The sequence below is a fragment of the Colossoma macropomum genome, unplaced genomic scaffold, assembly GCF_904425465.1.
Source record: "Colossoma macropomum unplaced genomic scaffold, Colossoma_macropomum, whole genome shotgun sequence".
Lineage (NCBI taxonomy): Eukaryota > Metazoa > Chordata > Actinopteri > Characiformes > Serrasalmidae > Colossoma > Colossoma macropomum.
This window is the reverse complement of record NW_023494810.1, coordinates 19,494,773-19,512,036: the sequence shown is the minus strand read 5'-3', so window position 1 is coordinate 19,512,036 and position 17,264 is coordinate 19,494,773. Positions and strand designations below refer to the sequence as shown.

The 17,264-nt window shown below is 41.5% G+C and overlaps 1 protein-coding gene across 1 annotated transcript in view; it reads left to right on the top strand.

Moving 5' to 3' along the window:
* Positions 1-6,765: 6,765 nt before the first annotated feature.
* The window catches only part of sulf2a (sulfatase 2a), a 28,306-nt gene continuing 17,807 nt past the window's right edge, over positions 6,766-17,264 (top strand). The window contains exons 1-6 of the mRNA XM_036559977.1: positions 6,766-7,023; positions 9,302-9,557; positions 9,989-10,228; positions 10,370-10,521; positions 10,805-10,974; positions 13,900-14,050. Coding sequence (XP_036415870.1) covers positions 9,383-9,557; positions 9,989-10,228; positions 10,370-10,521; positions 10,805-10,974; positions 13,900-14,050 — 888 coding nt within the window. The 5' untranslated portion in view covers positions 6,766-7,023; positions 9,302-9,382. The remainder of the gene's footprint in view (positions 7,024-9,301; positions 9,558-9,988; positions 10,229-10,369; positions 10,522-10,804; positions 10,975-13,899; positions 14,051-17,264) is intronic.

Here is a 17,264-nt window from a genome sequence, read left to right as displayed (position 1 = left end):
TAAGGATGGTGGGCGGGAGATGAGCTTTCCTTAACTTCCGCAGTAAACAGAGACGCCGCTGGGCTTTCTTGGTTATGAAGTCAACAACCATCTCCTTTGTTTTGTCCACATTCAGATATAGGTTGTTGACTTTGCACTAGTCTGTCAGTCGCTGCACCTCCTCTATGTATGCTGACGAGTAGTGTCATCAGCAAACTTTATGATGTGGTCGTGAGTCAGCAAAGTGAACAGCAGTGACTGAGCATTACGAAAGATAAGCCCAGGAGTGAGCTGTGAGGATCTCAGAGGACAGCAGTTATCTACAGACAACTCAGCTGTCAGTGGACTATACTGAAAGGTGACCTTTAAATTATCGCCACTGCCCTGGAGGCTGCAGAGGGCTGAGGATGAGCTGGGTGGTCAGGGTGTTGCTTGATAGTTGGTTCTTATGGATGAGGACAGTCACACTTTACGTTTCTTAGATCTTTGCTGTCTTATAACAAATGTCACATCAGTCTGCAATAGGACAAAAAAGTTTCAGTTTCAGTTGCACCAGAGACACTTACAGTACATCTTAACTAGTAGTGATTGTAGATCAAAACATTGCTGGAAAAATGTTTTTACGCTCTGCAGACAATCGGTAACGCAACCCGACATAAACAGGAAACATTACATGCGTGTAATATCTTTCTGTGCTACATTTACTTTGTTTAAGGTATGTCTGTGGTATTAGTGAAAAAGAGATGTTTTACATCAAAGTTGTGTCCTCGAAGCATCCATCTCTTGTATCTGTGTTTATTTTGTTCTGCTGCGTCTTGGAATTTTTTCGATGTTCAAACTGGGGTTCTCGAGCACAATATTTTAATGGCACTTCATCAATGAGCGGTCGGTAACTTTAGCGAAGCATAATCGCGATGTGAATTCGCTGAAAAACAGAAGAATAATGTTTGTGTAGTACTTGGAAATTCAGTGCCCTTTTGTTAAATGCAGTTTATTTTGCTCGCCAGTAGGTGGCAGTGCAGCGCATTGGTGGGAAGTAACCTAAAGAAAAGGCTAGAGACAACGGGGCCGGAGAGTTAAGACAGCATAAGCTGTGTCTCAATTCAAGGACATCCCTTCATAGACCGCGTCCTTCGAAGGCTGTGTAGACCCGTGAAGACTGAACTGAAATGAGGCAGTCTGCTCTATGGCGGATTTCCTGTTAGCATCACAGCGCCACTGTTCCTGCCCTTTCCGGTGCGCCACGAAATGCCGCACTTGTCAAGTCATATTAAAGTTCTTTAAAGATGGAGCGAGAAACCTTGATTTTTTTTTTTATTTTGTCACTTATTACAGCTGGAGACACTTCTCTTTGTCTGTTCCTAGCTCCCTAAAACAAAACAACAGCAAAAGTTATACTTCTGACCACATTGTTTTTTGTTTTTTTTTTAACATTTGTATTGTTAGCTATTCGACTCAATTTAAAGCCAGTTCTTATATTTAAAAGTGTACTCCTCAGCCGCCTTTCGCTCCCCTGCTGACGCCGGCCTGTTCTCGAATCCTCGCCGGCACGCAATGAACCTTGGGATATGTTGGCTGGCGAAGGATCCATGTGTTGGATCTTTCATTGCCATGGAAAAGAGGAACACATTTCTTGGCCGCACATGAAGGAGCCTTCTAAATATGACAGCCTAGTTGCGCCGCTGTGACATAATCGGCCTTTAAAAGCAGCCTCCGAAGGGCACAGCCCCTGAACTGGGACGCAGCTATAGTGTGACGCGCAATTGTTTTACCGGAGCACTGTGGTGCATGGTTCTTATACATATAAATATTTGTATATATTCAGTGAAATATCACCTCCGTTACCCCAACAAGGAGAACAAAGAGATGGACTATGCCTGTTTGAAACCAGAATGCCTTTCACTGCTGACCTCCACTTGTAAAAGAAAGAAACAATAGCCAGCGAAGTCGCTTAAGTTCCTTCTGCTTGTGCTAAACAGCAAAATAAAAAGGACACTGGTAATTTGTCTCAGTCAGTACCAAGTGTAACATTAGCTATGTTAGTTGTATATTAAATATAATGTGTATATCTGATAAAGTCAGCGTCACAAACAACCTGAGCAAAGATGCAATAATCCTTTCTGCTGACATATCACCACCCAGATTTTGGAATGACCCTGTAGCAAAGTATCTCTGTGCCAGACACATTTGTAAAGTAGGACTCAGGCTTCCATTCCTCTCCATGTTGTGTTGCAAATCTGCAAGTAGGAATTTTTTTCTATCTTTTCTATCTCTAATCTACAAAGTTATCATATTAATCAAATGGGTGTCCCAAAGTGGTTGCCGATGCAAACTTTACGTTTTCCCATCAAATTGACCAGCTATTTTACCGGCAGAACTTACATCTACTTTAGGGTATGTATGAATTTTAAGTTAGAACTTAAAGCTACATTGAAACTATGTCACTTAGTGCAAACGGTTAAATTCTAGTAGCTCACAAACTTGTTTACGTTCAAACTAAGCTACGATCAAACGTTCAGCTGGTGCAACGGGCTGCTGGATGGTTGGTGAATGGCCACCTTGTTCCAACAAGCAAGGGGGTGACAGAGTGATGATTTGTGCTGGAATATTGGGAAGTGAGATGATAAGTCCCTTTAGGGTCCCTGAGGATGTTAAAATAACCTCTGCAAGACATGCAAATTTCCTTGCTGACCATTTTCTGCCATGGTATAAAACGAAGAATCATGCCTTCCAAAATAAAATTATTTTATGTTATTGCTCCAAAGCTTCCTTGTTTGTGTTAGCATCTGGCAATTTTTGCCTATGGGAAATGTAATATAAAAAATTGCCCCTCTCTCACCCATCAAATACCACTTTGTCATTTGAAGTAAGAGCAGTGGTGCTGGAGTTTTTAAACACTGTGTACACTTAATGCCCATTTTATCAAACACACCTACCTTGTTGGTCCACCTTGTAGATGTACATTTAGAAAGAATATCATCTGTTGCTGCATAGTTTGTTTAAGTCATCCTTTAGTCCCTCATTAGTGGTCAGGTTCTGATTGCAGAATGCCATTGGATGGATATTGTTGGTTGGCAGACTCCAGGTAGATTCTCAGTCCAGAGGTGACTCTAAAAACCTCAGCAACACTGGTGTGTATGATCCATTCAGTGCGGCACATACACTCACTAATGTGCTACTACCATGTCAGTGCCACTGCAGTGCTGAGAATGATCCACCACCCAAACAATACCAGCTGAGCAGTGTTTGTGTGAGGGTCTATTATTGGGACTATTATTGAACAGGGTATTGTTGTACACCACTCCGGTCTATAGACCGTAATTTAACAGTCTCGGTTTGTCTCAGTCTCAACATTATTTTGACTCTGTCTTATCTTGGGGTAAGGTGGACTTGGATATTGTTGTCAAGACTAGCTGAGTGTGATGCCTCTGTCTGAGGTAATTAAAAACTGAATTTTTTCCTATCATTATTGAATATCAACAAAACCTTTAAACAGAAGTAAAACAGTCCTTTCTCTACTTCATAGGTCTGAACACAGAATAAACTGCTCTCTCTTATTAAATGCAAAAACTTGCATTCAGCAGAAATGCCAATGCTATCATGACAAAAGTGTTAAATCTACATATAAGTAAAAAAAATCATGCTTGGGAAAAAAATTACAGAACACTTTTTCCCTACATTTTTTCTACTGGCCTGGTTTTATTTAGATGACTTTAGGTAGTGATTCTGAATACATTTTAGAGAAGCAGGGACAGAGAGCAACCTTAACGATCATCTTCTTCTAGAAGTTACAGTACTAAGTTGGACTATGATGAATCTGATGAAATGGACAATAAGTGTAGACAAGATAAGTACCTCATAGAGTGGCCAGTGAGTCTATATGCTACATGCAAGCTAATGCTCCTACATATATTGACATCATAACACTGGCAAGCTCACCAAAAACCCTGTGTAAACGAATAAAGCTTTGTCAAGTGTAGGAGTCAAGTGGATTTGGCAGTAGTAGATGACAATCTGGGTAACTGTTGATGTTATGTAGTGTTGAAGTAGTGTATATTTATATTAGTAGGACCTTCCCGTAGTACGTGTTTTGTCATTATATATATATATATATATATATATATATACACACTACTTTACTACCATATTTGGTATGACAAGGGTAATTTATGTTCAGTTCTTCGCCTGTATATGTGTAATCTGGGAAACCTAGAAAAAGAAAAAAAGAGATACATTTCTACAATAGTCAACTTCTAAAGAGAAAAAAACATCACTGTTCATTTCTAATATAATTGTACTTACCTGTTAACCTGTGAATTAAAGTGATTGTACTCAATTCTGAGACCTCATTAAAAATACTTCTTAACAAAATACAAATACTAATCCTAAATCCAATCAAATCAAATCACGTTTATTGTCACATCAGATTTACACAGGTGCAAGGTGAGTGAAAATCTTAGGTGCGTAGCCCCCTTGTAAAATAAAAAAAATAAATAAATAAAAAATAAATATATATATATATGAAGAAAAAAGAAATATATATATTTCCCCTGATGGCCCAGGGGAAGAAACTGTCTCGTAACTGGCTGGTTTTGGACTTTTTACTTCTGTACCACCTCCCACTTGGCAGCTGTGAGAACAGACAGTGGCTTGGGTGGGTGGAGTCATTCAGAATCCTCCTGGTCTTCCTCAGGCAGTGGCTGGTGTATAAATCCAGAAGGTTTGGGAGCTGGACCCCGGTGATGTGCTGGGCTGTCCGCACCACCCTCTGCAGAGCTTTCCACTCGATGGCAGAGCAGTTCCCATACGAGGTGGTGATGGAGTCTGTTAAAATGCTCTCCACAGTACATGTGTAGAATGTTCTGAGGATGCGGGGGTTCATGCCAAACCTCCTCAGCTGCCTGAGGTAGAAGAGGTGCTGTTGTGCCTTCTTCACCACCCGTGTAGTGTGTTTGGTCCATGTCAGTTCCTCTGAGATGTGAACACTGAGAAATTTGAAGCTCTTTACAGTGGCCCCGCTGATGGTGATGGGGGTGTACACTTTCTCTTGCTTCCTGAAGTCCACTATGAGCTCCTTGGTCTTGTCGACATTGAGAGAGATGTTATTCTCCTGGCACCACTGTGTCAGAAAGCTGACCTCCTCTGTGTAGGCCTCCTCATTGTCATTAGAGATTAGGCCCACAAACGTGGGGTCATCTGCAAATTTTATGATGGCATTGGAGCTGTGTCTAGCTGAATAGTCGTGGGTGTACAGGGAGTACAAGAGAAGGCTGAGTACACAGCACTGAGGAGCTTCGGTGTTAAAGGTCAGGGAGGAGGAGGTGATGTTGCCCATCCACCTGGCATCAGCCCGGCAGGAAGTTCAGGATCCAGCTGCACAGCGAACTGTTCAGACCCAGATCCCGAAGCTTAACACCGAGCACTGAGGGCACGATGGTGTTAAATGCTGAGCTGTAGCCCACAAACAGCATTCTCACATACACGTTATTTTTGTCCAGATGAGAGAGGGCAGTGTGTGGAGTCAGGGCTATTGCATCATCAGTGGATGGATCTTTTCTGTCTGTAAGCAAACTGCAGTGGTATGGCAAGCCAAGAGGGTCAGAACTCGTCAGGGTTTTGACGGCGTATAAAGCGCGCGCTGTTTAAAAAACGTCCGTCCAGAGTGGCGTTTAAGGGTTTTCTTTTCGCCGTCAGGTGAACACGAGGCGCCGCCAGGTATTTCAGAACGTCTGACGGCAGCAGGCGCTTAGTTAACGCCACCACATGTCTGATGACCTGAATTTACATATCCCCTCCTTCCCCAAGAGGTTCAGCCCTGGCTTTAGTTTGGTTTGCCCAGTTCGAAACTCAGTGATATGCACTGTACAACCTGCAATCACAATGCCTGTAATTGTTTCACACAAATAAGTAGTCAGAAGATAATTAAACCTGTCAGTACCAGCAAAGTAAACACATTCACTTCTCACAAGTTCTGCTTTTGTCCATCTTGGGGCAAAGAAAAGTGAACAACTTTACAGCAGAGCTATCCATAGGCCCACATATAGGCTACATTGCCTGCTTGCTGCATGCATGTATACTCGGAAGCAGACCGATTAGCAGTGCGCAAAACCAGCATCGTAATCAGTGGAAGCAATAAAATTCTCTTGGCTATCACTGAGTTTCGAACTGGGCAAACCGACTCTCCGTATAACCCTCCCCCTGAAGGCTGAACCTGTTGGGGAAGAAGGGGATATGTAAATTCAGGTCATTTCTGCTTATGAGACGCGTGGTGGCGTTAACTAAGCGCCTGCTGCCGGCAGACGTTCTAAAACGCTTGGCGGCGCCTCGCGTTTACCTGACGGCGAAAAGAAAACCCTTAAACGCCGCTCTGGACGGCGTTTTAAAACATAGCGCGCGCTTTTTACGCCGTCAAAACCCTGACGAGTTTTGACCCTCTTGGCTTGTCATAAACTGACGGTGAAAAGAAAACACATAACCGCCACTCTGGACAGCGTTTTTAAACATAGCACGCGCTTTATACGCCGTCAAAACCCTGACGAATTCTGATCCTCTTGGCTTGCCACAGATGTTATTTTTTGATGCCTCGTGGAACATCTCCCAGTCTGCGTCTTCAACAGTCCTAGAGCGCAGAATCCGATTGGTCCGACCAGCGGTGGCCCTCTCTGATGGTGGGCGGTGCCCTTTTCAGCTTCTACCTATACGTGGGCAGGAGCAGAATGGAGGGATTATCCGATTTGCCAAACGGAGGTCGGGGGAGGGCTTCGTAGGCCTCAGGGAAGGGGGAGTAGCTGTGATCCAGCGTGTATGATTTTCGTGTGCTGCATGAGATGGAAGTACTTTGAAGCGACTTCACTAAAGTTCGCTTGTTAAAGTCCACAACAACAATGGAGGCGGCCTCCGGGCGCGTGGTCTCCTGCCTGTTAACAGCCTCGTACAGTTTCCCGAGTGCCAGGTCTGTGGTGGGATGTACACGGCGGTGACAATGACCCCAGAAATCTCTCTGGGCAGCCACAGCGGTCTGCACGAGATGATTAGATATTCCAGGTACGGAGAACAGAAAGACTTGACGAAGTGTACATTCCTCTGATCACACCAAGCATTGTTGATCATAAAACACACCTCCTTCTTTGCTCTTCTGGAGAGGTCCTTTGTTCTGTCCGCGCAGTGTACAGAGAAGCCCGCGGGCTCGATGGCCTCTTTGGGAATCTACGTTGATAGCCAAATCTTTGTGAGGCAGATTGTACAACAGTCCTGTGTCTCGCTGGAAAGAGATCCGCATGACCAAAACGCCGGCTCTCCTGCCCCTTCTCCGGCATCGGCGGCGTTTCCTCGGCCGGTCAGCCCAGAACTGACTTGGAACTTAAAGTACGGTGTTATGGTAAATTTAGTTTCCCCTGTTCCCCCTCATTGCGCACGTCGAAATCATGACGCCTTCAATTGACGCTGCTATGCGGGCTTAATTCGTTTGTGTTTGTACGGTTATTTCGTCCTATTTCTCGCGGTAAACGAATTATCACAAATGCACAGAAACAGATTAGCAGCATCATTGTTGTACTTTAAATCCACTCCAGCTGTATATATAAGGGGAAACCACTTTGCTCAGGCTCTGGTTAAGGATGTGCCCCGCTGTATTCTCAGTTCTAAAGATGATATGAATAAAAGTTACTGAGTGAAATGATCATGAACGGAAACAGATTATCAGCATCATTGTGGTACTTTAAATCCACTCCAGCTGTAATATACAAGGGGAAACCACTTTTCTCAGGCTCTGGTTAAAGATGTTCCCCCTGTATTCTCAGTGTAAAGGTGGTATAATATGAATAAAAGTTACTGTAAAGACAAGTCACATTAGTACCATAACAATAAGACTTCAGCTTCAAAGACTACAGGGAAACTAACTTCCTGAGTGCACTAAGATACATAGTCTAACAATAATAACACAGACTAATTACTGTGCTGTGTAATGTTTCAAATCTATTTACACAACTCAATGAGATTGATGAAGATATGGGACATAAATACACCTTAAAAATCACTGACGTCTGAACAACAGAATGTGTCTGCATGTACGGTAATTAAATAATAAATGGCACATTAAATCCATGTTGCTCGGAGTAGTTGAAAATGGAGCCAAAGCTAGCATTAGCAAGATAACCCATGTAGTGTTTGAGCATTAAAACATCTGCTAACAACACATTTTATACTTTAAAACGTGTTTAACAACAAGTCATTTTACAAACAACGTGATAATTCGCTTACTGCAAGGAATAGGACGAAATAATGGTACAAACACTAACGAATTAAACCCCGCAGAGCAGTTTCAACTGAAGACGTCATGATTTCGACATGCGTAATGAGGGGGAGCTGAATTTACCGTAACACAGGTTTTCGGTGAGTGATCGTCGATCTGATTTCCAAAAGTGTTTGTCTGTCGTAAATGAAGGTGCTGGCCACATTTAGTGTAAAAGTAGTTACAAATAAAAACAGAATTAACAAAAAAATGAACAGGACTGAAGGGAGTTCGCAACACGGCGCCATCTTGAAGAAAAGTAACTGAACCACTGTAAACTAATCTGTAAAAGAAATATAAACCTTAACAATAAACTAAAGTAGCCCAGCATACCATACACAAGGAAAATCAATGAACTTTATCGCTGTATTTATTTTCTTTTGAACAGCCAATGTAAATCTCCTTGTTTTGGGGCTTGTAACTTGTGTCCACTCAGGATATCCTTCCAATAAAGAGCCAAGTACCCCACTTATACTTGTGTCTCTGGTCCTTTGCTGTTCCACCACTCCAGCATACTTAAACTACCTCATGATGTTACGATTGCTGGATTGAGTCACTTGGTGCTCACAGACCACTTTGCTTCAGATGATGTGCTTTTCAAAATACCTGTCTAACAGATACAGAGCAAGGTTGTAATGTCCTTCAAATCCCTCAACTTGCTCCAGTGATGGAAAGCCACACTGATGTCATCTTGCTAGCTAAACTTCTAAGGCTGGTCTTTGGCTCTCAATATCTGCTGTTCCCCTTTACAAAGCCTTGGGAAGCCACAGATGCTGGATTTTTTCCTCTAAGCCAATGTTTTATTGACATCTTCCAAACTGTATGAAGAATTTTGCTAAACTGTACTAAAGGTTTATCATACTTCTCAGAGTAAAAGTGCTGATCTGGGATCAATCTATGCTTTTTACATAACTCTGTGAACTGATGAGACTTAAACTAAGATCATTGTTCTTGCTCTGGACCACTTGGTCCTGGCTTAAAATCAGAAAATTACCCTACCTTAAATGTTGATGTTTTATGTTTTGTTCACAGATACAGTGTGTTTTCCTTTTGAACAAGCCTTTCATCATATTGAATTACTGAAGAAGGCAGTGGCGCCAGCTTGGCAGAGTCATGGCAGGGTGGAGACCAGCCAGCCTCCTCATTTTCCTCCTGGGATTCCTCTTCCTTTCTGATGCCTCTATGTACCTCTCTGGCCAGCGGCTAAGGTCACGTTTGCAGAGGGACAGACGCAACGTTCGCCCAAATATAATCCTCATTCTCACTGATGACCAGGACATAGAGCTTGGTGAGCTATCTGTGGCCCAGGAAGGGGGTTGAAAATCATGGAAATCACCTCAATAGGCACATTTGGAAAATGGTACCATACCCATTTCATCCAGTGGCATGGGTCAACCAAAGTTTTCCAAACTGGCTGCCTTTCCTTGCAATGAGACCCTTGAGCATTTTTATTACTTGAGTGGCCACATAATGGCCTTGCTGCTGGTCTTTGTTGTGCTCCTATCAGCATGCTTTTTGGAGGTGGTATTTATAGTTAAGCATCTGTTGCATAGGATAGTCCAGAACAATCTGAAAAAGTTTTAATAGATTTAATTAAACAGGGCCACACTCAAAGAAGATTTGTTTATTCTCTCCCTTTTCTCTGTTTCTCTGTATCCTCATTCCTCTCTCTCTCTCTCTCTCTCTCTCTCTCTCTCTCTCTCTCTCTCTCTCTCTCAGGCTCTATGCTGGCCATGAGCAAGACAAAGCATATAATGATGCAGGGAGGCACCCACTTCTCCAATGCATTTTCCACAACTCCCATGTGTTGCCCATCTCGGTCTTCCATTCTGACTGGAAAATATGTACACAACCACCACACCTACACCAACAATGAGAACTGTTCATCTCCTTCATGGCAGGCCCATCATGAGCCTCACACTTTTGCTGTACACCTTAACAATTCAGGCTACAGGACTGGTTAGTGTTGTTAATTTTACTCACTAATTGCTTTGGCAATCACAAGTATCACTAGATTATCGCATTAGATCCCACTTGGTGTGGGCTTTGCTTCCTATGATGGCCTTGTTGACTTAAAAATAATTTCTTTTTTTTTTACAGCTTTTTTTGGAAAGTATTTGAATGAATACAATGGCTCCTATGTGCCACCTGGCTGGAGAGAATGGGTAGCACTCGTGAAGAACTCTCGCTTCTACAACTACACTCTGTGCAGGAATGGAGTCCGTGAGAAGCATGGCATGGAGTACTCCAAGGTTCTTCCTTTTTCTTAAAATATTCTATAGAATATAACAAAAGCATTTTACCTTAATGTATAAAACTCTTTGTTCAATTTCTGGTCTCTCTGATTCAGGTAGTGTAGACACTTAGATTAATTCAGGTTTACACTATTTTAGGATAGCTGTTTGATCTCTCTTTGTTAAGCTTTTACAGTATTCACGTGTGATAAATACATCAACTAAATCAACTGTATGTGGATTCAAGCTCTGCAGTGTTACTACTCAGGACATCAATATCTTCTCACTTCTCAACTTACAGGACTACCTCACGGATCTAATCACAAACGATAGCATCAACTACTTTCGGATGTCCAAAAGACTGTCTCCCCACCGGCCTGTAATGATGGTCCTGAGCCATGTTGCCCCTCATGGCCCAGAGGATGCAGCACCTCAGTATAGCACAGCCTTCCCTAATGCCTCCCAGCACATGTAAGCACACATCTCACAGTCTCTTAATATGTCAATTAAGAATTGCAGAAAAACCTCACAAGACATACAAAGCCTTAAGTTTTATGTAAAGTATGCATTTATCCAAAAGTTATATTATTAAAAAGTAGTAGTGTCAATTGTTTTATAATAAAAATTGAATTATTCTTTAGAATGAACATGCAATTAGAATTTGAATTAATTATCTTTTGATGCATTCATGGGTAGAAAGATATAATGTGCATTTACAGTAATCACTTCCCTAATGCTTTTGGCAAGTGAGAATTTACATAACAGCCACTAGAGAGAAATTTTGTGCTGCCAGTATAATCAATTTTCATTGTTCTCAAAGGCCAATAGAATAATTTGTAAGGCTCTTTCACATTTGTTTATTGTTTTGCATCTGATTGTTACTACACTTATTTTTACACATACACTCACCAAGTACTTTATTAGGAATACCGGTACACCCACTCATTCATGCCATTATCTAAACCAATTTTGTGTCAGCAGGGTAATGCATAAAACTTATGCAGATATGGGCCAGCAGCTTTAGATGGCCTTCACATCAATCATCAAAATGAGGAAAAAATGTGATCACTGTGATTTTGACCATGGTATGATTGTTGGTGGCAGAATGGGCTGGTTTGAATATTTCTATAACTGCTGATCTTCTGAAATTTTTCATTCACAACAATCTTTAGAGTTTACTCAGAATAGTGCAATGAAGAAAAAAACATCCAGTCAATGGGTAAGTATGCCTGCTGTTCATTTGATTTTCATTTTAAAAACCAGTATTGAAAAACGGCAAATGGGTCAATTCTCATTTCTGATTCTGATATAGAAATAGCTTCATTTTACAGTTTCACAGACTAATCATAAAATCAAATAACAAACAACCAGCAATGGAATAAAGGGTCGTTTTCTAATGATCCAAATTTAGAATTTCCCATCATAAGCGGAAATAAACGTGCAGAGTGCAGGTATGGAAGCTCAGAAATCACAGAAATCAGGCCTGTGGATCTGGTGTATTGGTAGGCCTTGTTACTTTTTATATAAGCCTTTGTATATTTGACATGTACAAACTATATAAGAAAGAAACGATATAGGGAAGAAGCTGAACTCCCACCATTTGACAGGGGCTTCATGCTCCCCAGAACAGCTGCAGACACGCTCAAGTTCAAGAAGTCTTCTGTTGGTGTTGTGCCGAACTCTGCTATGCATGCACATGCAACATACAGGCGTATGAACACTAGATTGCATTCTGTCTTTCAGTCATAATGACTAGTACTGTAGCCTCTTGGTGAAGAAGGACTCAGGAGAGACTGTCATTCTGCTAGAGAAGTGCTCTTTATTGACATCATCAGAAAAGACACACACTGAGCAGCCCGTTAGCAATGGAGGTCACATCCGCTCCCTCCACTTCATAGAAGACACTTAACCCAACTAACTAAACACACACCCATGTGTGTGATTCAGACCATCATAAAAAAACACTCACAGAAGCGAATTGAACACAGAGTCCTGAGCACAGAGACCCCCGGAGCAGTTTTAATGTGCCTCTAAAGCCCTTTTCCCTCTAAAACCAAAGCGCTTGGAACACAGGACAGCGCACATGGCATTTTGCTAATAGAACAAGTCACCAATCACATATAAAACATTATAAAGCATTGAATAATTCCAGATCTAGGCTGACTTTCTCAACACTCATGCTGAATCTTTCCTGTCCTCGTCATTTTTTAACCGCAACAGCCTGATTTCTGAGCTCCTGCAACCATGGGTGCACTCTACACCTTTATTTTTGCTTAATTTAAATCAGTAAAATCAACCTTATTCAACTGCTGTTTGATTGTTTTTTTGATTTTATGATTAGTCTGCAAAACTGTAAAATGAAGCTATTTCTTGTTTTTTCAACTGACAATAACAGAATCAAAAATGAGAATTGACCCATATTCTTGTTTTTCAGTACTGGATTTTAAAATGAAAATCAAATTAACAGAAGGTACATGGACCTCAGTGGCAGTTTCGCGGACGGAAACACTTTGTTGATGAAAGAGGTCATGAGAGAATGGCCTGACTGGTTTGAGCTGACAAAAAGACTACAGTCGTTCAGATAACCACTCTGTACAATAGTGGTGAGTAGAAAAGTGTCTCAGAACGCACAACATATCGAACTTTGAGGCTGATTGGCTACAACAGCAGATTTGAAAACATAGCCTGGTCTGATGAATCTTGATTTCGGCTGAAGCACCAACAGCATGAATCCATGGACCCAACCTGCCTTGTGTAAACAGTCCTGGCTGGTGGAGGTGGTATAAAGGTGTGTGGAATGTTTTCTTGGCACACTTTGGGCCTGTTAATACCAATCAAACATGACTTGAATGCTACAGCCTATTTGAGTACTGTTGCTGACCAGTAATATTACAATGTTCCTAACAAAGTCCTCAGTGAGTGTATGTCTCTAATTCTTTGTATGCGTTCCCCTTTAAATTTGTAAATTTGTGTTTAGAATGCCTTATTCATTTTTTCTTGCTTAATTTCAATAATGATAATTTCTATAATTAACATCACAGATTAATCTATTGATCAGACTGTAAGGCTAGTTTGAGTACTATTTCTCTGAATCAAACTGAAAAAAGACAAAGCCTAGGCCTATGACAATATTAAATAAGATTTTGAAATTGGCCAAAATTAATAGTGCTCTGTGACAATGAATTTTCCAATACAATGACACTCAGTACCATGTAACAGCCACAATGCATTCTACATCATGTTGTTCTATTCACCCAAAAATCTGTCTGTTCAGAGTGTTCACTCTTTAAATTATGCACAGTTATAAAATAAGCTCATGAAAATTTCATGGAAAATACCAGCTTCTCAAAGGAGACTGCTTTTATAACTCTTTACTGTTGCTAATTGTGCCCCCAGCACCCCAAGCTATAATTATGCCCCCAACCCAGACAAACACTGGATTCTGCGCTACACTGGTCCTATGAAGCCCGTTCACATGCAGTTCACCAACTTGCTGCAGAGGAGGAGGCTACAGACCCTGTTGTCAGTGGATGACAGTGTGGAAAAGGTGTAAAATCTTATTCAATTCACCTTTTTATCAGATTAAGTCTGGAGATTGAGGTGTTAAAGGAGAATTTCACAGATTTTTAAATATTTATGTATATTTAAATCATTTTGTTGTAAATAAAGTCATTCAGAGTGATTGCACCATTCTAGAAAAACTTTCAAAGTCAGATTTGCTTACAATCCTGGTAATAGGAACTGAAGTGTTTAATAAAAGCTAATGATGAGGGAAAATGATTACAGTGCGTATATTCACTTCAAATTTATACACGTGTTTTGACTGTCTTTTGTACAGACATGTCTTTTGTAAATATATATATACACTGCTCAAAAAAATAAAGGGAACACTCAAATAACACATCCTAGATCTGAATGAATGAAATACTCATTGAATACTTTGTTCTGTACAAAGTTGAATGTGCTGACAACAAAATCACACAAAAATCATTAATGGAAATCAAATTTATTAACCAACATTAACACTACAGGCTGATCCAACTTTGATGTAGTGTCCTTAAAACAAGTCAAAATGAGGCTCAGTATTGTGTGTGGCCTCCACATGCCTGTATGACCTCCCTACAACTCCTGGGCATGCTCCTGATGAGGTGGCGGATGGTCTCCTGAGGGATCTCCTCCCAGACCTGGACTAAAGCATCCGCCAACTCCTGGACAGTCTTTGGTGCAACGTGACGTTGGTGGATGGAGCGAGACATGATGTCCCAGATGTGCTCAATCGGATTCAGGTCTGGGGAACGGGCGGGCCAGTCCATAGCTTCAATGCCTTCATCTTGCAGGAACTGCTGACACACTCCAGCCACATGAAGTCTAGCATTGTCCTGCATTAGGAGGAACCCAGGGCCAACCGCACCAGCATATGGTCTCACAAGGGGTCTGAGGATCTCATCTCGGTACCTAATGGCAGTCAGGCTACCTCTGGCGAGCACATGGAGGGCTGTGCGGCCCTCCAAAGAAATGCCACCCCACACCATTACTGACCCACTGCCAAACCGGTCATGCTGAAGGATGTTGCAAGCAGCAGATCGCTCTCCACGGCGTCTCCAGACTCTGTCACGTCTGTCACATGTGCTCAGTGTGAACCTGCTTTCATCTGTGAAGAGCACAGGGTGCTAGTGGCGAATTTGCCAATCCTGGCGTTCTCTGGCAAATGCCAAGCGTCCTGCACGGTGTTGGGCTGTGAGCACAACCCCCATCTGTGGACGTCGGGCCCTCATACCATCCTCATGGAGTCGGTTTCTAACCATTTGTGCAGACACATGCACATTTGTGGCCTGCTGGAGATCATTTTGCAGGGCTCTGGCAGTGCTCCTCCTGTTCCTCCTTGCACAAAGGCGGAGGTAGCGGTCCTGCTGCTGGGTTGCTCCTACGGCCTCCTCCACGTCTCCTGGTGTACTGGCCTGTCTCCTGGTAGCGCCTCCAGGCTCTGGACACTACGCTGACAGACACAGCAAACCTTCTTGCCACAGCTCGCATTGATGTGCCATCCTGGATGAGCTGCACTACCTGAGCCACTTGTGTGGGTTGTAGAGTCCGTCTCATGCTACCACGAGTGTGAAAGCACCACCAACATTCAAAAGTGACCAAAACATCAGCCAGAAAGCGTAGGTACTGAGAAGTGGTCTGTGGTCCCCACCTGCAGAACCACTCCTTTATTGAGTGTGTCTTGCTAATCGCCAATGATTTCCACCTGTTGTCTATTCCATTTGCACAACAGCATGTGAAATTGATTGTCAATCAGTGTTGCTTCCTAAGTGGACAGTTTGATTTCACAGAAGTTTGATTTACTTGGAGTTATATTGTGTTGTTTAAGTGTTCCCTTTATTTTTTTGAGCAGTGTATATATATTCATAAGCATAATCAAAGATTGTGTTTAAAAAATGAAATTGAAAAAATATTCAGACACTATATAGAAATACAGTGCCCTCCAAAAATATTGGCACCCCTGGTAATCATGAGAAAATGAGCTGTAAAAATATTTGATCCTTCATTCAAAATATTAGCAAAAATCTATTTCATTTAAGGTATGCTATTTGAAAAAAAAAAACTAAATCTTGTCATAAAACAAATATTTGTATGTGTGTTTTTATTGGGGGGTTGCTTTTGCCAGACGTTACTGAAACTTTCAGTGGGACTGTGTTCTGTGGTCAGATAATAAATAGAGGTTTTTGGCAACAAACACTAGAGGTGATTTTGGTGTGGACACAAAGATAGCCATGCAAAAAAGTACCTCATTTCGACTGTTACTTATGGTGGTGGATCTGTGATTCTGTGGGGCTGTTTTTCTTCCAAAGAAAAAAAATGGTGATTTGAGAAAAATATTTAATTCCTGATAGTTTAGTCATCTCCATTTCTGAACCCCAGGCAAAACTGCCAAAAGAAGCAGAGATGCATATGTAAATTTGCACATGAGCATTTAGACAAATCAGAACACTTTTGGAACAATGTGCTCTAGTCATACAGGAACAAAAATAGAACTCTTCGGCAATCATTCAATTGGTCATGTTTGGAGAAAGTATGGTTGTGAGTATGATATACAGAGGTGGGAGAATCATGATTTAGGGCTGTTTCTCTGCAAGTGGTATTAGGGCATTACATGTAAAAAACATGTAGGAAACATGAATGGAGCTATGTACTGGGACATATTAAAGGAGAAGTTAATCTCATTGGCCAAGAAAGTGAATCTAGGGAGGAGACAGACATTTCAACAAGACAGTAAACACATACAGCCAAAACCGCACAAGTCAGTTTCTTAAAAAAGAGAGTGAAGGTGCTTGCATGGCCTAGATAATCTCCTGACTAGAAAACTTTAAAATGGCGAATCCATCAGAGGGACCCTCATAACCTTGGAAAATTGAAGACGGTTTGCCAAAAAGAATTGACCAATATTAAACCACAGTACAGCAAAAAGGTACAACCCCAATTCCAAAAAACTTGGGACGCTGTGCAAAATATAAAGAAAAATACTATGCAATGATATGCAAATCATTTAAACCATATTTTTAAAGGAAAATACTACAAAGACAACATATCAAATGTTGAAATTAAGACATTTGATTGTTTTTTTTTTAAATAAATGCCCATTTTGAATTTGATGCCAACAACACATTCCAAAAAAGTTGGGGCAGGGGCATGTTTACCAGTGTGTTTCATCACCTCTTCTTTTAACACTTTGTAAGTGTTTGGGAACTTACCAGACCAGT